Source organism: Pelodiscus sinensis, chromosome 1 (genome assembly GCF_049634645.1).
Source record: "Pelodiscus sinensis isolate JC-2024 chromosome 1, ASM4963464v1, whole genome shotgun sequence".
Lineage (NCBI taxonomy): Eukaryota > Metazoa > Chordata > Testudines > Trionychidae > Pelodiscus > Pelodiscus sinensis.
The window spans coordinates 42,615,544-42,639,314 of NC_134711.1; the positions used below are offsets into that span (position 1 = coordinate 42,615,544).

The 23,771-nt window shown below is 42.5% G+C and overlaps 1 protein-coding gene across 6 annotated transcripts in view; it reads right to left on the minus strand.

Moving 5' to 3' along the window:
* The window catches only part of CPED1 (cadherin like and PC-esterase domain containing 1), a 214,716-nt gene that overhangs the window by 140,766 nt on the left and 50,179 nt on the right, over positions 1–23,771 (minus strand). For 5 of the 6 annotated variants that reach the window (XR_012903743.1, XM_075928905.1, XM_075928915.1 and 2 more), the window contains one exon: positions 20,673–20,748. The exons of the other annotated variant lie outside the window; for it this stretch is intronic. Coding sequence is in view for 4 of the 5 variants with exons in the window: in XM_075928905.1 (XP_075785020.1) it covers positions 20,673–20,748 (76 nt within the window). In the remaining variant the exon portion in view is untranslated. The remainder of the gene's footprint in view (positions 1–20,672; positions 20,749–23,771) is intronic. 6 annotated transcript variants of the gene reach the window in all.

The following is a 23,771-nucleotide window of genomic DNA, read 5'->3' on the forward strand; positions in this document are numbered from 1 at the left end:
GCTCAGACAGGATAGGGAGAAGGGCTGGCTCTGGGAGCTACAGCAGAGGATGCAGCCAGAGTCAGATGAGGAGGAAAAGTCTTGGTGAGCAGCAAATCTTATGGGCTGGAGACAGGCAGACAAGCTGCACAGAAGTGCTGGCCAGAAGAAATTGCAGCACACCATAGACAAGAGATAGGTAGGAAGTGACAGATGGAGTCCGATTTAAGGCACCCAGATGAAAGGTTCTGGGCAGGCCTCACAGAACCCTGAGTCGGTACCTGGTGGAGGAAGAGGGACCTATTTCCCCTGGCCTTTCAACAGCAACCACTAGGCAGGGTGACTGCCAGACACTGTGACACCAGACCATTCACAGGAATTGAGCTCTTGGTATCCAGGCACAGAGTGTAAGTATAAAGGCAGTCTGTGGATGGTGCTCTAGTATTGCGGTGGTTTATGCACTAAGCCAAGATAACCTATGCTCAAGTAATATCATGCTCAAATCTCACTATCCCTGAAAGATGCAGCTGTCAGTCTGTCTTCAGCTCCTTATTCAAGATGTCAGCATAATCCACTGACTCCTCTGTGCACACTGTTCTTTCAGAAGCCTGGTCTATGCACAATATATGTTCCAATCTAACTATGTCATTTGGGAGGCATAGTTACATTCATATAAAGGAGCCATATGCAAATATAGCTTAATCCTCAACAATTACAGGAATAAGCTATACCAGTATAAACCCAGTAGAACTGCATCCACAGTAGGGGATTGTACTACTTTAGCAATCCCCATTTCAAACAGAAAAAGTTAAAGTGTTACAACTGTGCATAGAGAAGTCCGGAGAAAAGAACCTATGTCAAAAAGCTGTGCCCGCCCACTAAGAATGCATACAGATGGATAATCATTTTACACACTTTTCATTATACCAGAGACAATGCACTTTAAAAAGCAACTTATTTGTAATTGTATGTGAGGCTGTATTTCAATGTTTACAAGATCAGGATAACCAAGATCGTGCAGAAATCTCCAAACCAAAGAGGAAAGCATAAATTTTAGACCCCTAGCCTTAACAGTGTTCTTTTAAAGTTAAAAATAACACTGAGGATCAATACATCCCTGGGCCAGTGCTAAGCACAGCACAGGAATCAAGAGGAGTAAAAATATGCCTCCAACATCCCACTATTTACAGCAGCAAGGCATTCTGGAATGTAGGAATGCCCCATTTGTGCCCTCTCTTTCTCCAGACCTGCTCCCAGCACCACCTGCATGCCTCATGCTGACAGGAAGCCAAAGGGTGGCACATAGCCAACTGCGAGCCTGCTGTAGAATCTTTATGGCTGCTTCACGGTCACTTTGTAGCATCACTACTGGTCCAAAGAATCCAAAATGCAAAGGTGATTTCAGAACCTATTTCCAATTTACCTTTACAGTGGTGAAAATTAGGAGTAACTCACTGGAATTATAACAGCGTAAAACTGGTGAAAAAGAGGAATCAGGCCCTGCCCCATTATATATTGATGCTGTTGCACTCATGCTATGTGTCAATCAGTAACGCAAGCAGCAACATATAAAAATCATGAGTCCAATCCCAAATTGCCAACAGATTTGCGTAAAAATCATGAGATTTAAAAAAAAAATAATTTGGGGTCTTTTTATTGTTTCTGACTTTTGAGATCTCTGTTTTAAAGCTTTTCTCCATGAAGGCTAGAATACTTTTTAAAATACAAGTTGAAATTCTTACAAAACAGCATAACACTAAGAACTATGGCTGTAAGAAAACACTAGATGTCACATGTTTTGTGATATGATTGTGAGCGATGGTAACACTACTCATTCAACTGTTTAGAAGCTCTTCCCTATGGGTTTGGTGTCAGTTAGATACAAATTAGAAATGGACTTGTCCTGCTATGTTCATATCCTAAGCTGGATTCTTCAACACATCTAAACTGCCTAGAGGTTCATAGCAAGGGGTTTGGTTCAGAGCCACCCTATACACACATATGATATTGTTTTCTATAAAGGAGTCATTCTTATGAAGAATCAGACATTTGTATAAGTTGTGCATCCTAATCTAAATATCATGGGGTTCAATTAATAGATTTTGAAATTCGAGTTTCAAATACTTGAGGGAATTTCAATTTTCCATGTAACAATTCAAATCAAGGCACATGAGACTGCTTAGCAAGATGGAGTTTGAGATGACTGAAGCTTGGATAATCAAAGTTATGCTATAGACAGAGCAGCACACACAAATAAATTACGTTGCTTTTGGGTTTGATCAGATAGAAGTATAAAAACAGAGGAATTTAGAGAAAAGACTTTCCCTTTCTTCTCTGACCTTTTTTGGTTATGATCTTGGTCACCCATTGCTTTTGATAACAAAACTATGCCAGTTTTCTTATCCCTCTGCAAACCTTCTCCCCAGTTACTCTGCTACAGTGGACTGGCAACATAAACTAAAGCATTTTTTTTATTTCCTTCTGAGCTTTTGTTTTTCATTGTATTTTGCTTCTTGCATGAATATCCCACTATAAAAGGCTCACAGCAGTGCTTACCTATCGCTATGGCCTAAAGGAAAATGATATTGGTGATAAATGAGCAGAGTTATCTTCTAAAATGGAATATCCTTGCTTATGAACATTTATGATTATTATCAACAAGTCATTGAATGGAGCATGGAACATGAGATTACAATAGATGTGCTGTGCACATAATTTTGCCAAATACCACTTGTGAATGAATGCTTCCTGTGATGTTCTCAGGCTGTCCAGGATTGTGAGTCACCTTGTTACACCCCTCCTGAGAGAGGGAGGCTTGTTCTGCTTAACTGGGTGTCAGTTTCTTGAAACCATCAGCCTGTTAGACACCCAAACAATCCCCTCTGGCTGGTGCCAGCCTAACTTTGCTTTGCAGGTTATCAGTCAGTTCTCCCCAGTCCCTGAATCTCTCTTAAGTGTTCGCCTGTAGCGTCCAGCATTATCCACTGCAAACTCACAGAAATACCAGGTCTGCTGTCCTCCAGGGAACAGTACAAATACCAGCTTGTATGCTTCAGCTTAGTATCAGCACCTTGCTTAATATCACAGCACTGAGATATATTTATAGTGTCAACAAGTTTATTACTAAAATTCAAGAAATACTTAACAAGGATCGGGTGGGAAGGGAGATTCACATATAAACCAAAACCATAACACGCTTTCTAGAGACTAAACTTACCCTGTCTAGAGCAGTCTTGTCTTACCCAAAACCTTTTGTTGCATTTTTGATCAAGGCTCGTTCTGATCCCATTTTCATAAATATAAATGCACTCACTGCCCATTTCCTTCCTCTGTGAAGACAACAAGGTGCTTTTCTTGTACCCCACTTATAGTCCAATAAACCTTTGAAGTGCACCAACAGCTAAGGCCCTTCCCCCCCCCTGCTGTTCTACTCTTCCTGTAAAATCTCACAATTCTTCATCTGCTTTTAGTTCCGACTGGTAATTGAGAATGAGACAATACTCAATTTACTTTTCAACATGCCTAAACATCTTTGGTCTGATAGCAAATTTTTCACCTCTTCTAGGGATTAATACTTTGATACAAACTATAAGAACACATTTCTATTGTATATACATAACTCCTTATACATTGTACATACATTATATGATTATTTTCATAATCAGTGACACACTGGCTTTCCTTTGATACTTTGCATGACTGTCTTTAATGTATGTTCCGGATAATCTTGTAACCTCCATGCACTCCTCCTGGGTCCCTTTGTCAGCTGGCATTAAATGGTTCTTGAGTCACACTTACAACTTAGGGCTTGATCTTGTATCTACAATGTCAATGTCAAAATCTCCATTGACTACTATGGGCCTAAGTCTACAGATCTGGAAAATATTATTTTCATGTTGAAGATCTGTTTTAAATAAACCATTAAAAGCATTAATGTTGCTAATGCAAATACTCAGTATCATGCAATGTTAGGTTGGGTTCACAACAGTTATATTCATGACTCATACTGAAGTGGGGGAGGACTTGAAAAACATGATAATAGTAAAGTTTACATTTCAAAGTGAACAAGGAAAGGACCAGAGGGAAGGGATGTTCCCTTTATTCATGTTCCCCTAGGCAAAACCGGATAATGCTTTTTCTCTTCTAAAATGTGGTTTTAATTGTGTTGCTAGGGTAACACCTAATCTAACCAAGGCACAGTATTAGTTCACTGTGTTCAGTTTTAAAAGAACAAGAGGATTGTGTGTGTGCCTATAATTCTCCCCTTAAATACCAAGGGGTTAATTATTTTGAGATAAAAATTAATCTCTTATATTTTACTTTAATTACCGGATGTAATCATTTATTTACATTTATTGGATCAGCCTAACTAAAAAAATGCCACAGGACTGTTTGAAAATCAGGACTGCCCTCAAATCCTTAAGACTGCTGGGATATACGTTCACTGTAAGGCCTCTTTTCACTGCCAAAGTGGCGTAAAGTGACCCTACTGTAAATGAGATCAGGACCTTAGTATCCCTGCGAGCAGAGGAAATTAAATAAACACAGTAAACACCTAGCCCTCATTTATCAGTACTTGGGTGTAGAAAACAAACAAAAACCAACTTGGAATCATTTATAGATTAAGTTCTTCAAGGCATGATGATCTCATCCAATATTTATAATGCCTAGCACAACCTAGTCTCTAGCTGTTACCATAATACAACTAAATTAGAGCTAAGAGTAGGAAGCAGTCTCTATTAACAGATTCTAGAAGCACCTTTGACATATCAGTTCTAATGGGAACTGTTCACCTAATCTTTCACTGGAAGACAAAAATTGTGTTTATTAGAGCTGAACATTTAATAATCAACATTGTTACCAGTTAAAATTAGCATGCAGTTTCTTCACTGTTAGTAACACTTGGCATTATAGGTGGTCTTTTTTCCCCCTACTTTCAAAGCACAATCCTTACGAAGTAGGGAAATATTGTCAACAATTTGCAACGGGGAATGTGAGGCAAGCACATTAGTTGGCTGGATCAAGGGCAGAGTGAGTCATTGTCAGATCTATGGTAGCAACCCAGGAGTTTCTGGCTCCCAGTCTAACATCTAGACCACTAGGATCATTTTTCTTTCTCTTGCAGGGCCTGACATTGGTGTTACTTGTTTGTGGCATAGAACTTTCATGAGTCTGAACCCTGTAGACAATGAAAAAAGTGTATAAACTAAAATAATGCTTGTTCCCCTGTACAATGGCTGGATAGTGCTTTTGTAGCTGATCAATCTCTCTCTCCCATCCTAAGGGACAAGTCAGGGACTTAAGCTAGACCAGCTGACCACCAATGTGATCATCTGGTGTTGGGAAATGACATAAGAAAAGACAATGGATGTGTTCAGTCTCTCCTTCAACTCCCAAGTTTGAGCAGGTTTCTCTGGCTGAGCGCTCTGAAATTCTGTGGTTGAAGATCCAATACATGAGCAAAGAGGAGGACTAGACAACTCTCTACTGCCACTCCCATTGTGAAATGCACAGTGCCTGCACAGTAAATATTATACTGGGTAAGTGTCATATCCCCAGACCTCCTCTCTCAGTGCTGAAGTCACATAACTGCCCTCACACCCATAAAATAGACAGACCTCAGACCCACAGAGGCTGGCTTGTGGAGATAGGCTTCCCATGGCCCTAGCAGCTCCTCGGTGCCAACCAAAAAAGGATTCTCTTTCATGTAACGCCTATCAGACCTGACAAACTCACTATATCTAGCATATTGCTGTCGTAGTATTTATCTATAAAGAATGATGTATGTAGTATCAAATGAAAGCTTATATCATACTGGTTATCACAAGTACTGTGAGATAAACATACTGGTATCATGCAAGAAGTTGCAGGCTGGTACTAAAAATATGTTTAAACTATGTAATCAGTCAGAGTTGAAAGCAAAAAGTTTTTCCCAGACACAGGAATGTTTATTTATTTGTTCTGCTTCTACCTCTCATGTAAATTAAGCTGGATAAGTCAATTACAGTACTATAGGAGTTTGTTTGCATCTGAAGTAAACAGGAAGAGCAAGTTGACAGGAGGGTGAAAAAGCAGTAAGCACAAAGCAGCAGGCAAGAAGGATCTTATCTGGAAATACACTTCAGAGGATACATGTCAAAGGTTTGCTGGACTATCGGAAGAAGGGTAAAGATCCCCTTTTCTATCAATCTCTGAAAGAGTAAAAAGAACAGTGTTCTTTGCATCCAGGAAAGTTGGATTCAGGCCATGATGATGCTGAGTGGTCACGTTAAGTGAGAAACTTTTCTTGGACAAACATTTTAAGTTATGAATAGTTTCTTAAAAGTGTGCTATAGATGTCTTTTATTGGAAACCATCACTTTCCATTATTCTTACTGAGTACTCACTTGAATGTGTGAACCTTTGTTCTTTATTAATAAACTTATTCTCCAGTCATCTCACTGTGGCAGTATGGTAGAGAGTACCTGCTTGGCTAAATCAAATAAGCTCATGAGTTTGCAATCTCTTTGGAGACAGAGGAATTGATAATTAGTTGAGTGTCCAGTGACAGGAGGTGGACACTGCACAGGGATGCTTCTGGGAAGTTCGGGAACTGGGGTATACCAAGTGTTAATCATCAAGGCAAAGTAAGGACTGGCAGAGGCCTGAGAAGTTTATCTGGTGTGGCTAACTTACGGAGACAGGGAGCTCTCACTGTGGTCAGAACCAATAAGTCTCTCTCTTCCTGAGGCAGGAAGATAATGTGGTGACTATGCTTATGGATGACATGAGAACATATCAGGCTTACCTAAGCAGGTCCACACTTCTGGATCAATCAGATTAGGCTGCTCCAGTTTCCACATAAACTGAAACTGGGATTTAGCCCAGCAAATGTGGAATCCATTAATATAACCAGACATACAAATGAGGCAATTAATACCATGACTTGCTTATGGTGAACTTTCAAAAAAAAAATCTGACTATGCTTTTTACCCATTTTTTGCTTGTCCTAATAGTTTGGAGTTCATAGGTCCAAGGAGAGGCTTAGCCACAAATAATTTAAAGAACTGCTGAGTTAAGAAGTATGAACAACACAAGAGTTGACGATAACCTGCTCCAATAAGTAAAACTGGTTTTAGATTAATTAAGACTCCCCAGCCATACCTCAGGCATTATTTACATCTGGAGCATTATTTGCATGTCTGTTACCATGGCCAGTATGTTGCGTGATGCTTGTAACACAGAGCTGCATATGCATGTGTAGTAACTCTGCCTATTATAGATAACAATGAATAAAGTTTGCAGTGACCTCCCTCAGATAATATGTAAGTGTAAATAATTGGTTGTAGGAAGCCCACATATTAAAGTGAGAACTGGCACCAGACCACACATTTAAAAATACAAACTGCAGGAGATACAAGAGGCACTGTACAGACCACATAATTGTGTACTGTCCCTTATCCTTTTCTTTTTATCCTTATCTTGTGAGACAAAGCTTTTGTTTTGTTTTGTTTTGTGTTTTTTACCATGTTCAAGGCATAATAATCTACAACTGACAGATCTGAAACACAAGGCAAAAAATGATTAAGGCTTTTACCATCACAGAAGAGAGTCTTCTTATTTATTTGCTGTCCATCACCTGCCAGGTTTGCTAAAAACATTTCAAAACCCAGTGAGTCACCTCAGGAGCTCCTGATTGTTTAATGAAACACAAATCAGAGGCAGGGAGAATGAAACTGAACTGGAGATGCTGCATTTTTTTCTGGCCACAATATCTCATATATTGGTTTTCCCACATAGGATACTGTAAACTCAGCACATCAAATATGGCAGAGTTTCTGTCTGATTTTATCTTGGGGCAGGAAGGAGGCCTCTACAGAGCAAGAAGGGACTTGAGCCTCCAGTAGACTCTTATTATTAGGAGACTCATTGGAGTCTAAGGTCAACTGTGCAGAGACCTTGTGCACTGTTTCCTGGTCTATCTTCACCAGGATCCATGGCAGCCTGGGTCTAGCAGGATCTATATGCAGAGCACAGAGAGATAGAGCAAACTAATAATCCCAAATGATCTGTCTGCATTTATGCAGCAATATCTGGAGTGGTCTAATGATAGATCTTCCCTGCCTGATGGTCAGCTAGTGTTATTCACAGTGGTGCTAGATGTGTTGGGACAACTTCATGCCATAAAGTGTGCTTTGGATTCCATGGCTGATAAGATCCATTTCTTCGCTGGTAGAGACTGCCAGTGCCTCCTTTAAGGAGAGCAAAGAGCCAAACACTTTAAAGGAAGCACGTTTCACCTTTCTTCAAACATCTGTCTCTTGACACTATCAAGCAGCATCTAAGCTTCTAGTTCTGGTTAAGCCTATGGAAAAGGTTGAATGGTACAACTCTCAGAATATTTGTATACCAGCGACTTCCCTGACGCTGTTATCAGGGTTCCAGCCACAAATAGCTTTAGCTGATGGTCTTCTCCTGGTGAGGGATAAAGATCAGGTGCCCATATTGATTAGATGCTTCAGCTCTCCGTGATTCCATGGATGATGCAACTACAGTGCCCATCAAAACTCCTCTTCCTTGGTTTCATTCTTGTCACACAGAGTTCCCAGATGTTAGTGTCAGATAATTGCTTTCCTACCTGAAGGAAATGTGAATTATTGCAAGATTGGCTGTCAACCATCTTACTCTTTGAGTATGTGAGATTATTAGGCCAGTAGAGGTGTATCTACACTGTAGTGTTATTTCAAAATAATGGGCATCTTATTCCGAAATCTGTAGCCCTCGTTTCATGTGGAATAACACCTATTTCAAAATAGTTATTTCAAAATAGCACAGCTGTGGTTATTTTGAAATAAGTGGCCTCCAGGGCTTCCCACAGGTGCCCTGGTGGCCACTCTGCCCACACTCATCAGAACTCTATAGTTCCCTTTCCCCTGAAGCTTTTAAAGTTGCAACTGCAGGGGAAAAGGCTTGTGGTACAAGGAAAGCCCTGCCAGCCCTGTGCCACACAGCAGCAGCCTTCACTGCTTTTGTTGCCACCATGAGCGAGCCACATGCTCCCACTCAGCCCTCCATGGCTGCAAGGGAGCCAGCAGCCAGCTCCCAAGCCCCTGGCCGGGGCAAAATGGGAGGGCACTGTCCTGGTGTAGTGTGGAGATCCTGGATCTCACTGAGGTCTGGGATCTCTGCACCAGATGTAGGAATGCGGACATTTATGGCTGGATGGCTGACAGCCTGCACTAGAAGGGACACAGCCACACCCAGCAGCAGGCGCACATGAAGGTCAAGGAGGTGAGGCAGACCTACATGAAGGACAGGGTGTGGCACCCCAGAACTGCCCATATTTCGACCAGCTCCAGTACATCCTCTGGGCTGGAGACGCCTTTCATCAGCTTCCCGGAGGGCATGGCCGTGGAGGAGGAGGAGGAAGATGAACATCTAGACATGATGCCTGTCAGCCAAGAAGTCATCCTGGCCCTGGAGCCAGTACCCCTCTCCGAGGATGTCACCCAGGGCTTGGACGAAGCCAGGGAAGGTCCATCAGATGAGTTCTATTACTTTCCCTAGACACACACGGTTGGAGGTGGTGAGTGGAGAGGGTCTGGATGCTCTCTCGGGGCAGCATCTGCCCTGGGCAAGTGCAGTGGGGTAGAGGACACTCGGTGGTCCACAAGAGCCTGCAAGACCATGGAAATGTACCCCTTCTGGCTGATATAATTGGAGGCCTGGTGGTCAGGGCACTGGATGGGGATGTGGGTGCTGTCAATGGCCCTCCACAGCCGGGGAAGCTCATGGCGGCAAAGCCAATGATGATGGGGTCCACATCGCCCAGAATGATGACCCTGTGCAGCAGGATGGTGTTGATGGCCCTCACCACCTGTAGAAGGAGACAAACAGGGAATCGCAGGATTGCTAGAGCCCTCAGAAGGTTCCTGAGTCCACCCCCTCGCCCTTGCCACACACCAGGACCAACCTCTGGCTTCCCCATCCCCCAGCAGGGCTTCATGAAGGTGGGACTGAAAGACCTTTCGGAGAGGGAGCTTCTTTTCCCCACCCCCTGTAGGGAACCCCATTCCAGAAGTTCATCACTCTCCTGGGATAATGGCAAGGAAGTCATACCTTCATAAGCATGGCCCCAGTGGTCAACCTCCCCACACTGAACTAGTTCCCAATGGAGTGGTAGTTGTCTGGCGAGGCGAGCTTCCACAGGGCGATGGCAACACAATTCTGGGACGCCGGGTCACATATTGGTGTCCCTGCCAGAGGGCAGGGGTGAGCCATTCACATAGCTCCAGGAAGATGGCCTTTTGCATGCAGAAATTCTGGAGGCACTGCTGGTCGTCCCACCGCTCCAAGATGATGCAGTTCCACTGGTCAGAACTGGCATCCCATCAACAGAAGCACGGTTTGCAGGGGAGGGCAGGAGGGACTGTGCTGCACAAGCAGCATGTAGAGAGAGATGAGGAGATGCCCTACAGGGAGTGGAGGGTCCTGTTCCTGCAGAGACTAAGCCAGTCTGCAGTAACTGCACCAGCAGGTGTGGCGCAGGTCTAAGAGCCGGTGACTACTTTCCAGCAAGTCTGGCTCAATGGCAGAAGTGCTGTGGTGTCCACAAGTGCAACCAGAGCACGCAGTGTGAAGAGTTTGCTGTCCCTTGAGGAGAGGCGACAGACAATTGAACAGGGCAGAAGCCTCAGATAGCCTCAGGAAGCAGCTCTAGGAAATGATCACTGTCCTGATGCCCTACCCAGAGTGCTTCTGGAGGGCCTTAAATGTGATTCAGGCTCCAATCAGTGTGGATGTTTTATTTCAAAATAACTCTGCGCTATTTCGATGATCATTTGCAGTGTGGATGCACTATTTCAAAATAGCTATTTCAGTTTTTATTCCTAAATAGCTTATTTAAATAAGAATGAGGTGTAGATGTACCCTAGGTGAAGATATATGGACTTAAATGCTTTCAGTATGTGTAGGATACTCAGCCTTATACCTGTATTTCATGCAGCCTAGAGAGTGCAGCCAACTGTTTTAACCAACATCTTAGCAAGATTAAAGCATGGATTAGTGTAAATTATCTGCAACTTAGTCTGGATAATATTAAAATGATGATGTAGTGGGTGTGGGAAAGTAACCTAGAGTGGCAGTTTACTCCCCAGTTTTCTACTAGGGTAGCACAAGTATTGTTCCGGTGAAAAAAATTAAAAAGTAGTGGTCATTACAGAGACCATTAAGTGTTGAATTACTAGGAATAAAATGGATTTAGGCTGGCTGTGCTCATCAAGCAAAAACAGCTCATTCCGTTCAAATGGCTTCCACAAGGCAATTCTATCTGATGAAGAGGACAACTGTTCTGAAGCAAAGATCCATGATTTTCTTTGGTCCCCCCCTAAAGTGGGGAAAGAAAACCAGAAAATCTATAATTAAGGCTGAAATAACATGTCATATGTCTTGAAACATCCAATGAGAATGGGTGCCTCCAAAACTGAGGTGATACTGAATATGCAAAACAATGTAAAACATCATATGACAAATCTGGGCCCCAATGAAGCCAAGCGAAAAACTCCACTTAACGTCAGTGAATCCAGTGTTTACTGTTTTTGTTGCTATTTTGTCATGCTATTAGCTTTTGTGTGATGTGCACATTTCTGTGGTTTAGGCCAAGTGGGGGAAAAGATGTTTATTTTAAAGACATCAGCCTAAATTTTCAAAAGTGACTGGTGATGTTGACTCCAATGTGATCTTCAAAAAGCATAGAGCTCCCATCCTCTGAAAATCTGCCCTCATTTAAGTATCTCAGGCTGAGCTCCCAAAAACTGAGCCACTTCAAATGACACTTCACTATTGAAAATGTAGGAAATCGTTATCTAAATGTGACTGAAATAAAACCCAGTTTGCAGTCAATCAGACCTAGACAGAAAAGAATTTAACCCATGCATTAAAGCTTACTGAAGCCCAATCTAAACAATATTTGTGAACTTTCAGAGTGAGAAAGACAGCCATGACTATCCACTACTTTATTATTTCAAAACACATTACTTTGTTTAACTTTCCTCCTAAAGTCATTATCAAATGAATTGGCTTTAGGGACTAATAACCTGCTGTCATAACCAGGAGGGCTGACCAGCACCTGAGGACTAAGGGGTTAACTATGTCTCCTATCTTCGCCAGGTATCTAGTCAGCCAATAACAATGCAGGTAGCGATTTCAAACTGGGACAAGGGAATTTTTATCTTTTCCCTCCTTTGTCCGAGTCAAAGCAGTTCCTTCCAGGTAACAAGGAGATGGGAGGCCGTCTCTCTCTCTCTCTCTCTCTCTCTCTCTCTCTCTCCAAGAAAAGTCTTCTCACAATACGTAAGTAGGGCAAAGTTTAGTTAGCCCATCAGGTTTTATTTTCTGGTTTGGGAATCTGGAATTGAGGTCTGTGCTGTTAAAAATGTCTTTTCTTTCTTTAAAAGTATTTTCTCTCTCTTTTGTAATGAAGCTTTCTAACCCAGGGAATTTTCTCTGAGTATATCAATTGTTGGCTCTTACCATCTAGCCACCTCAACTATGCTTGCAATGGTATTTTTGTTTTGGTAATAAAAGTTTGTTTTCTTTTTCTTATTAACCAGTATTGGTTCATTTGTGTGTCCTGGGAGGTCTGTCTGTCTGGGTACGTCTAGACTACATGCCTCTGTCATCAGAGGCATGTAGATTAGGCTACCAGGCATAGAAAAATGAAGCGGCGATTTAAATAATTGCCGCTTCATTTAAATTTACATGGCTGCCGCGCTGAGCCGGCAAACAGCTGATCAGCTGTTTGTCGGCTCAGCGCGGTAGTCTGGACACGCGGGGGTCGACATCAAAGGCATTTGTCGACCACCCAGGTAAACCTCATCCCAGGAGGCATACCTGGGTGGTCGACAAATGCCTTTGATGTCAACCCCCGCACGTCCAGACTACCGCGCTGAGCCAACAAACAGCTGATCAGCTGTTTGTCGGCTCAGCGCAGCAGCCATGTAAATTTAAATGAAGCGGCGATTATTTAAATCGCCGCTTCAATTTCCTATGCCTGGTAGCCTAATCTACATGCCTCTGGCGACAGAGGCATGTAGTCTAGACGTACCCTCTGACTAGGAGTCAGCTACCTCAGACTGTGACTTGTTTTCTCTCTTCTTTTTCAAGCTCTTTGGGGAAAAGAGCTTGGGGTGCCTTAGGGTTTGGTTTCAAGTATCCACCCCATTTGTGGGTTCAAAAGCACTTGATAGTGGCAGCAGATATTTGCCAAAGTCCAGGCATTAGGATTTTGGGGGGAAGTTTTTGTACCAAAGCCTGTAGAGATAAGGTTTTGGGGTGCTTTTTCAAGCCCCCACTTCTGCATTTATCATGCCAAAGTGGTGAACAGCCTTGACACCTGCCCTGTTTGCTGTTGTTTTTAAATTTCTTTTAAGTGATGTGCAGAAAAATGAGTCTTTAAATTCAAACTTCTGCTTCTTCTCTTTCCTGTAACACACTTATAACTACAATGAAAAAGATTGATTGGCTTGATATTTTCCAAAACAACTTGCTTCTGGGTTAGAATTATGTGAGCCATGCTATAAACCAAAACCAATGTTTACAGACCAGTTATTAAACTCTGGAAAAAATGACTTATAACGAAAAAGTTGGCACAGCGTTAAGAGCCACATGCATAATGATACCCTAATAATCCAGGAGAAGATGGTATGTAAGCAAAGACCAAGTAGTTAAACTCATTTATCTTTTTAATTTTTTCTTTCAAAACACATTGCATTTATTTGCTATTACTACAGAAGTGCTTCAATGAGCCAATTGAGATCAGTGCTAGGCACTGTACAGCTACATAATAAGAGAGAATCCATGTCCCTGAGAGTTTATAATCTAAATAAGATAAAAATAGAAACAAATAGATCAGGTTTAGCATTCTTGAGCTTCACTGCACACAGCCCTCAGCCACAACACTGTGATGCTTACTTGTATGGAGACATTTTTAAAGCACTTTGGCAATCACAAGTAAATCTATTTTTGAAAATGTACACTCCCGTCACTAACATTTTAGATTATTAAAATGGAAAGAATGTTTAATCTATAATTTAAAGCTCCCAAGGGTGGATTTACGGCAGATCTTTGGATTCAGGCCCAGTAATTAGAGGGGACCTAACACACATAGAGTCACAGCAGCTGGTAGTGAGTCAGAGCAGAGCGGCAGTAAGCAGCTTGCCTCACAGACGATTGCAGCAAGCCAACCACCTGCTGCTACAAACCTACAACTGTGGCCAACAGGATAGCAGAAGGCAAGGAATGTCACCTTGCCCCCCACCCTCAGCAACTCACATCAGGTGGCATCTCCCAAGGCAAAGGAAAGGGAAGTGAAAAACAACACCAAGCACCCCACAATTAATTTTTACTAGCCACCTGCTTGCTACAGTAATGGAATTGGAGGAGAAGCTAGCACTAGAGAATAGCAAAGGACTTCACGATTGCTGTACATACCACCCCACCCTTTGGTCATGTCACTATATCACAGTTTGGTCATTGGGTCACCAAAGAGAGAGAGGAAGGCAGACAAGCTGTGGCAGCTAGCTGGTATTCAGAGAGCGTGCCATGTGAGTGAATGAGTATCTTGAGCACGCTGCACACTGCCAGGGAGGGAAGCCTGCATGCAGCAAAGATATCCCTTAAATGCCACTGCTGGCTTGGCTGAGATGGGAACAACACAGGCTAGACCCTGGGGAAAGAATTTAATGTGTGTTTGTAAAGGGCTGGACTGGACTGCTTAGGTAAGAGGAATGTCAAGGAGTCGTCTTCTCTGCCAACAATCCCAATACTTTCCGAGGGAAAACTCTGAGACAGAAGGTTGATCGTGCATTATGGGTCCGCTTTGGCCCACCATCAGGGTGGAACATAGGGCTTCTCTGGCTCTCTTCTCCTCTTCTATCTGCCTAGCTTTTTGTAGGGAAAGAAAGTTCCATGGCATCCAGGCTGGTTCTGACCACACAGCAGCTGCTCTGGAGCACGGGGCCCAAGCCTTCTAAATCCCCACCCTAGGCATCCTCAAACTTGAAGCCAGAAGCAGCCAGGAGTAGCTTCTTTGGTGGTCTGTAAAGGCACCTAGAATCATAGGGTTGAAAGGAGGTCACTGTCCAACCCCATGCTAAAAGCAGGGCCAATCCCATCTAAATCATCCCAGCCAGGGCCTTGTCAAACTGGGATTTAAAAACTTCTAGGGATGGAGATTCCACCACCTCCCTAGGCAACCCGTTCCAGTGCTTCATCACCCTCCTAGTGAAATAGCTTTTCCTAATCAGTGCTGGACTGAGCCATACTTGTGCCCTGGGCAGCAGGCACACAGTGCATGCGCGACCCCACCCCCAGGCGCATGGCGCCCCTTACCACTTCAATCAGGCACTCCCCCATAGGTTGGCGCCCCAGGGCACTGCCCAGCTAGCCCCCACCCTTAATCCAGCCCTGTTCCTAATATCCAATCTAGACCTCCCCCACTGCAACTTGAGACCATTGCTCCCCATTCTGTTATCTGTCAGCACTGAGAACAGCCTCTTTTCCAGCCTCTTTGGAACCTCCTTCAAGAAGCTGAAGGCTGCTATCAAATCCCCCCTCACTCTTCTCTACTGAAGACTAAAAAAGCCCAAATTCCTCAGCCTCTTCCTATAGGTCATGTGCTCCAGCCCCCTAATCATTTTGTTGCCCTCTGCTGGGCTTTCTCCAATGCGTCCACATTTTACCAACTGCCAACGAGACACTGAGATATTGATCACTACCTGTTGATCCTGACAATCTAGCCAGCTTTCTATCCACCTTTCAGTTCATTTATCCCATTCATACTTCCTTAACTTGCTGGCAAAAATACTGTGGGAGACTGCATAAAAAGTTATGCTAAAGTCAAGGTCTATCATGTCCACCACCTTCTCCATGTCCACAGAGCCAGTTACCTCATCACAGAAGGCAATCAGGTTGATCAGACATGACTTGCCCTTGGTGAATCCATGTTGACTCTTTCTGATCACTTTCCTTTTGCAAGTGCTTCAAAATGGATTCCTTGAAGATCCTCTCCATGATTTTTCTGGGGACTGGTGTGAGGCTGACTAATCTGTATTTCCTTGTATTCTCCTTCTTCCCTTTTTTAGAGATGGGCACTACATTTGCCTTTTTACAATTGCTCAGGACCTGCCCTGATTTCCACAAGTTTACAGAGATTATGGCCAATGGCTCTCCAATTACATCAGCAAGCTCCTTCAGTATCCTTAGATGCATTAGGTCTGGCCCCATGCATTTGTGTATATCCAACTTTTCTAAATATTTCTTAACCTATTTTTTCCCCACCGAGGGCTGCCCACCTCCTTCCTATACTGTGCTGCCTAGCAGTTTTGGAGTTGACCTTGTCTGTAAAGACAGAGGCAAAAATAGTATTGAATACTTCAGCTTTTCCCACATCATCTGTCACTAAGTTACCACCCTCTTTCAGTAAGGATCCCACACCCTCTCTGATCACCTTCTTATTGCTAATACGCCTATAGAAATCTCTCTCAGAGAGTCTTGTAGCTGCACACAACATCCAGCAACAGGAGAACCATGGAATAGAGGGATGAGCATTAGGGTCTTCTCCTGAACCCCTACCAGACCATGCAGCAGCCAAGCCCAGACTACTGTGTTGGTTCAGCCCATCTCCTCCACACGGGGCAGGCAGGGGGCAGGCAGGTTGAAAAGCTCTCTCCCCGGATGCCCCTCCAGCCAGCCACCACTATCTCAAGAAGCAGAATGGTCCAGCCTTCCCAGGTTCAAGCCTCCTGATATTAACCAACATGTTCCATTATTATACAGAACCCTCTCTTCCCACTGCCCTATCAGCCCAGCATCTAGCAGCTCTCTTTGTCTCTCATCTTGCTGCATCCCAACCCTTCCCTCTCACTATAGCTCTGTCCTACCCACCCTCTATGACCACATCCTCATATACACCTGTGACCTTTTCCTCCTCATTGCCAGATCACTTCTCTCTGCCTCTCCCTCCACAGCTTCCTTTTTCCCACCACTCACAGAACTGCTCCAGAGCTCTCCCAGGCTGGTTCTTCATACACAAAAAACAAATGAGTTTTCAGTCTGGTTACACTATTTTACAGTGAAGGGGAAAAACAAAGAAACAAGAACTACAATGTCTTGTCCTAGAGGGGTAGCTGTGTTAGTCTGTGACTTTAAAAACAAGTAGTCCTATGGCACCTTAGAGAGCAACAAAACTATGTGTATATAGTTTTGAACAAACAGAGTGCGTCTTTCCTTGTAGGCAAGCTACAGCACCCATTTTACACTTAAAGGCACAGCAAACAACCTTCCCCTTACATAATTACACCTCTGCTCCACACAGCTTTAGGGAAAATACATCAATTTTAAAAGGAAACAAGCATTATGAAGTATCAGAGGGGTAGCCATGTTAGTCAGAATCTGCAAAAGCGACGAGGAGTCCTGTGGCACCTTATAGACTAACTGAAGCATAGGAGCATAAGCTTTCGTGGGCAAAGACCCACTTCGTCAGATGCATGTAGTGGAAATTTCCAGAGGCAGGTATAAATATGCAGGCCAGGATCAGGCTGGAGATGACGAGGATGGCTACTTTTAGTGTATTCCTTAGTGGGATCTGAGGAAAGAGGCCTGTAGAATTTGGTATTGGAGAGTTGTCTGGCAGCCTCCTTTAGGTAGTCAGACCTGTTCATGATGACAACAGCACCTCCTTTGTCAGCCTCTTTGATTATAATGTCAGAGTTGTTCCGGAGGCTGTGGATGGCATTGCGTTCTGCACGACTGAGGTTACCAGGCAAGCGATGCTGTTTTTCCACAATTTCTGCCTGTGCACGTCGGCGGAAGCATTCTATGTAGAGGTCCAGACTGTCATTTCATAATATATGCCATCATGTGCCAACAATGCCCCACTGCTATATACATCGGCCAAACTGGACAGTCCCTACGTAAAAGAATCAATGGACACAAATCTGATATTAGGAATGGCAACATACAAAAACCTGTAGGGGAACACTTCAATCTTCCTGGACACACAATTGCAGATCTAAAAGTAGCCATCCTGCAGCAAAAAAACTTCAGGACCAGACTTCAAAGAGAAACTGCTGAGCTACAGTTCATCTTTAAGTTTGACACAATCAACTCTGGATTAAACAAAGACTGTGAATGGCTCGCTAACTACAAAAGCAGCTTCTGCTCTCTTGGAATTCACACCTCCAGATCAGCTGCTAGAGGTGGGCCTCATCCTCCTTGATTGGATCCACCTCGTCATCTCCAGCCTGATCCTGGCCTGCATATTTATACCTGCCTCTGGAAATTTCCACTACATGCATCTGACAAAGTGGGTCTTTGCCCACGAAAACTTATGCTCCTACGCTTCAGTTAGTCTATAAGCATTATGAAGTGGCATAACCTATCAATGGAAACACAATCTTACAGTTGTGAATCCATCCCTCTGCCTTATTGTCACCCCTTGTCCTGTCTCATCTTGTCTTTTAGTAGATTGTAAGCTCTTCTGGGTAAGCAACCATGTTTATTACTTGTTCTCTTACATAGCGAACACCCGTTACATGCTGCATGGATGGGAAATACAAGCTGACAAGCCATCTCCAATAGGATCAGGTGAGTTTCCTTTCCCCCACAGGCAGAGACACAGGATCAACAAGCCAATTCTGGCTTTAAAAGAAACAAATTCCCATGTGCTACTGCAAGAGGAGAGATTAGTTTCTCCTGGGATCATTTCAAAATCCAGGAAACTACTCAGCCAAATCCAGACTCTTGGCAATGCTGCTGTCTGGACTGAAATGAAAAGTCTGTCAGGAAGTGCTGACAAGAAAAGGAAAGAGGAAAAAGAGATCTGTGATAGCAGGGAGGGATCACACATTTTGGGAGATCAACAGCCCCCATCCTCTTTTCACTTTTAAACTATTGGTTTATTTTGTGTCCGTCATTCCTCCTGGACAGGGAATCCACACTAGATGGTTTCACTCTCTAGATCTCATGCAGTAGGACAAACCTATTCTGTTTGGTTTCTCAAACCACCAGGGAACATTAAGATTAAAAACAGATTTTAAAAAAATCTTAAAGATATGTCTATTTGTATTAGACTTGCTAAAAATCTTTGCTTAGAAGCTAAAATTAGAAGCCTACATTACTTGAGGAGCTTGTCTTATAAACCGTCAAAATCATCATCAGACACAGAGTCTGTGTACGATGCAACTGCAAGCATGACTGCAGCTTGGATAAGCTAGAATAGTCAAAAATAGCAGGGAAGATGTGGCACAGGCTTCAGCACAAGCTGAACAAGCCTACACGGAACTCTGTGTACATACCCACATTAACAGCCCACACTGAGGCCTGTACATCATGTCTAAACTGCTACTTTTAGCCATGCTGGTGAGGCTAAGGTTAGTGTGACTATGCCTATCTGTGCTGCAGTCTCACACACAGTCTGTGTGAGAAAGGGCCTAAGTCCTGAGAAATGCTGAGTACTCAACTCCCAGCACCTTCAGTGGGACATCAGCACCTCTCAAGACTAGGCCCATTTATCTAGTGAATAAGGATAGAAAGGAAGATAGAAAGGAATTAATCAGATATTTAAAAGCAGCGCTTAGAGAAGCAGGACACTAGTCAGTGTGTGTGCGTGTGTGAGCAAGCGAGCAAGAGATGACTATTACAATTTATGGACACAAATGAAAGTATGACTTGGAGGGGAAATCTCTCCCTGTGGTGAGGGCCTCTTATGTCCATGGTTTTGTGGTAGCACAATAATAAAACTCTTTTAATTGGCTGTTGTCCAAACAGTGCAACAGAGCTAACCAAAATGTTTCAAATCCAGACTGTTACAAAATCAAAGCAATTTCTGAAATCCTTGGAACTTTGACAGATCAACTCTAATTTGTCCAAAATCAGTATTGTATCAGACTAGCTTCTACTACACATCCCAAAGCAAAAGGGTCACACAGTGGACATAGTGGACTTAAGACATAGTTATACACTCAGCATGGGGCCAGCGTGATGTGATGTCAGTTATATGGTGTAAATCCAGACACCGGATATTCACTGGTGTAAATGAGATCAGAATTTATCTCCATAGAATTTAACTAGGGATTAACATGGAGCATAGGGCTTTGAGCCAGACCCCTGCTCTGGGCTGGATTTTACCCAGAGTAAATTAGGATTCTCTGGCAGCTGGCCTATAACCTTTAAACTTTTCTGGTTGATGAATTTAATGCACAAGACTTTTTTTTTTTAATAAGTAAACTCTCTTGGGCTGGAAACCAAGCTCCAACTCCTATTCCTTCTTCATGCCTCAATATTTTTGTTAAGCTGAATAAACGTAATTCATTGAACCAAGGGCTTTGAAGGATAAACATAAATACATGGAATAACAACAATATAGTCTGACATATAGGATGTTTGTATTCTAAAATAAATTGATTTTGCCAGTCTCCACTAGCTAAATGATGGAGTAAGTTTAGTGTAAAGGATCCTTTATTACTACAAATTACTTTCAAGAGATGTCTGAAATGGACTAATTGTTTCTATTCTATTTTGTTTTTAAATTCTGCTAAATAAAGAATATACAAATATGAAACCACACATTCCAACACAGAGAGAATTAGCCTCTCTATTAAGCAGGTCAAAGGATCTTCAACATTTATGCAAACTGAAACAAATTAAAGGATTACCTGGAAAAGCTCTAATTATCTGGCATAATCCTTCTCTTCTGCAAAGCAAGTGCTGAATCTCTGGGAGTGTATTTACCTGAAAATAATACAGAGATGCTCTATGACTTCACCAGAAGATGCACTATGTCTCACGAACCCTGCATGTTTTCACATAGCATTTGCCAGGGCCACCTCATGTGTGAAATTCCTACTGATGTCAACATTGATTTATGTTCCCTTTTGCTGCTCACTGTGAGTGTGAAAATAGAATTCTGAGGTGGAAGCTTCTCCTACATAGCTACCACAAAGCAAGTTTCAGACTTTTTTTCCTCTTCTGGATACTATGATTCTGTCACCCCCACAGTTTTCACCTCCAAAGCTTCTTGCTCCTCTGTGTGCCTGTCAATCATCCTCATTCATAGCACTGGAAGAGCACATAGAGAGAAATGATGATCTAATGTTTAGGATCTTAGCCTGGGATGTGGAAGACCTATGCTAAGTTGCTGCTCTGCCACAGATTTCCCTTGTGACCTAGGGCAAGCACTTAGTTTCTTTGTGCCTTAGTTTCAAAGGCTTTAGGTATATTCGTCTCTAGTGCTCTGATTGCTAATTATTCTGTTATGCAGGCTGATGGCCCTAAGAATCGGTAATAACGTAGCACAGAAAGCATATTCTGTGGGGTAATCATCCTATCGCTAAACAATTGTTGGCATACGGCATCCTGATGTTACACCTGGCTCACAGAGGAACGAAACCATAGTCATGATACTGGATTCCAGTGTGATTTTATGTGGCTATTGATTTATCAGTAACACTACTCATGCTTCCCCCTATTGTAAACTACTTTGTTTCAAGTGGTGCATTAAAGCGCCCTGACATATATAATATTCCAGTCAGTATCGCTACCACTAGTAAGCTAATGGCTTTCAATAAAGCCAATTATAGGTTCAAATGAATGATAGTGGGGACCACTCCTGTTCAATTAAGCATCAAAACAATTTTGATAGAGAAACGCTGCCCTTGGCAAAAGGCAACTGACTCTTGCTGGCACTTGGCTTCTTTCCTAGGTGCGCCAGAAAGCACTGTTCTCGAAGAACATGCGCTGCAACAGAACAGAAGTTCAGTCCCTTGAAATCCAGGTCAGTACATTAATTCCCTAAATATCGATTTAGCAATCTAACTGTGGTACTCAACTTTGAAAAGTGGTCAAATTATTATATAACCATGTGCATAATTCCCATTAATTTACGTACACAAGCCACTTAGCTCCGTTGACCCAAGGCATGGGAGAGGGCTCTTTTCCCAAAGATCTCCTGAGTAAACCAAGCAACTGTTTCCATCATCTTCAGCTGTCATAGAACCACACAGTAGGCAGCTTAGAACCCCATTAGGCAAAAGCAGGGCAAAACCTATCATGCAGAGGTGGCTAGTACATCTTTCACCTCCCGTGACAGGTTAATTCTGAGCTCGTTTTCCTGCCTCGCTGTTGTAGAATGGATTGGCCTCCCACAGTCATTTTTTACATTATTTTGTATATGGTCATATTTTTAAAATTTCGCAAATGTAAGGGATTTCTGTACGTATATATTGCAAATCTAAATAAACAGTGCCAAACTGTTCACTGTGCTGTGTAGACATAAAGGGAGATACAGTCCCCACTTCAAGGAATTTACAATCAAATGGCCTGAGCCCAGATTTTGTAAGGTATTTAGGCACCTCGGTATTTAAGCAAATGGGCACCTACTGGGATTTTTAAAAGTATCAAGGTTCTTAACTGCCATGGCAAAACCCTATAGTGCAGAAATTCCTGAGAGTTAGGCACCTAGATGTTTTTGAAAATTGCATTAGGCACTTAACTGCATCTCTAGGCATATAAATACTTTTACAAATCTGGCCCTTGACCCTCAGAGTAGGCCAATGCCCAGGTGTAAAGTTACACATGTTGCAGGATGAAGATCCCAATCAGACAGTCAACATAATATACATATGTACTGGGGTAATATGCCAGATGAAGAACTATTCTTGAAACAGTGAATTTATTTATATATTTCAAGGCCAGAATGGACCACTGTTATCATCTAGTCTGACCTCTTCAATAATACAGGCACTACAAAATAATTAATAAGCCATAAATTTAAAAAAATCCAGTCTTGATTTGATCATTACTAATAAGATTCATGGAAGAAATCCAGCTTTCTAGAAGATCCTTTTATTGTTGTGCACCCTTAGTTTGGAGAATGCAATGTTGTGCCTGCAATTATTATTTGTGCAATTCTTTTGAAATTATGACTCAATATAGGCCTATACTTTTATTTCCACACTTTTGCAGATGCAAATAACTGTGCAATTTCAGTCACTAACATGTCTGCACCTGCAAATTAAATATTGAATCAGGAACCTTGATGACTATATAACCTAACTTATGCCTGCAATTTGCAAAATTCAGGTGAAAAATTGAGGGCCAATTATGGACCTCTTTAGAAGACTAGCTAATTTTGGCTTTGATGCTGCAATTGACAGTATGCGTGTCGGCTGCTGTTCATGTGCAAATTCAAAAGGACTCCAGAGCAGGCTCCACATGGTGCAACAGTCCATCCACATTCTGTCAGCTGCAGAGCCAAAGTCATTGTTTGGAGAGATGCTTGTATTAATGTATGTAAAATGACAATGTTTATATACATTTCCTAGAGCCAATGCAGCCCATGCATAAGTGGCACAATCTCCATTTGTATTTGACTGAATAGATCCAATCATTCTGAAACACTGAATGTATTTTCTAGCTGTTTTTTTACATTCCTAAAGTTTCTTCTCTCAGAGAAGCATTTGCTGCAATTTGCTTTTACTTCTATATTCCTTGTGATGCATGACAGTAGAATTCTGATTGTGGTATCAAGTCCATACATTCAGATTAGACAAAAAGCAAAACATGACAACCAGCTACAACAATTTTCATTTCCTATGAATATCAAAATATTAACCCACATGCAAATTCAAAGCATTAAGACTTTGCTGTTGATCTCTGGATAGAACATCTACAAGAATGCAAATACAGTATAAGATAAATATACTGGAGTGGGCAGTGAACTTGGAAACACAGACTTGCTTTATAGTTTAATGAAC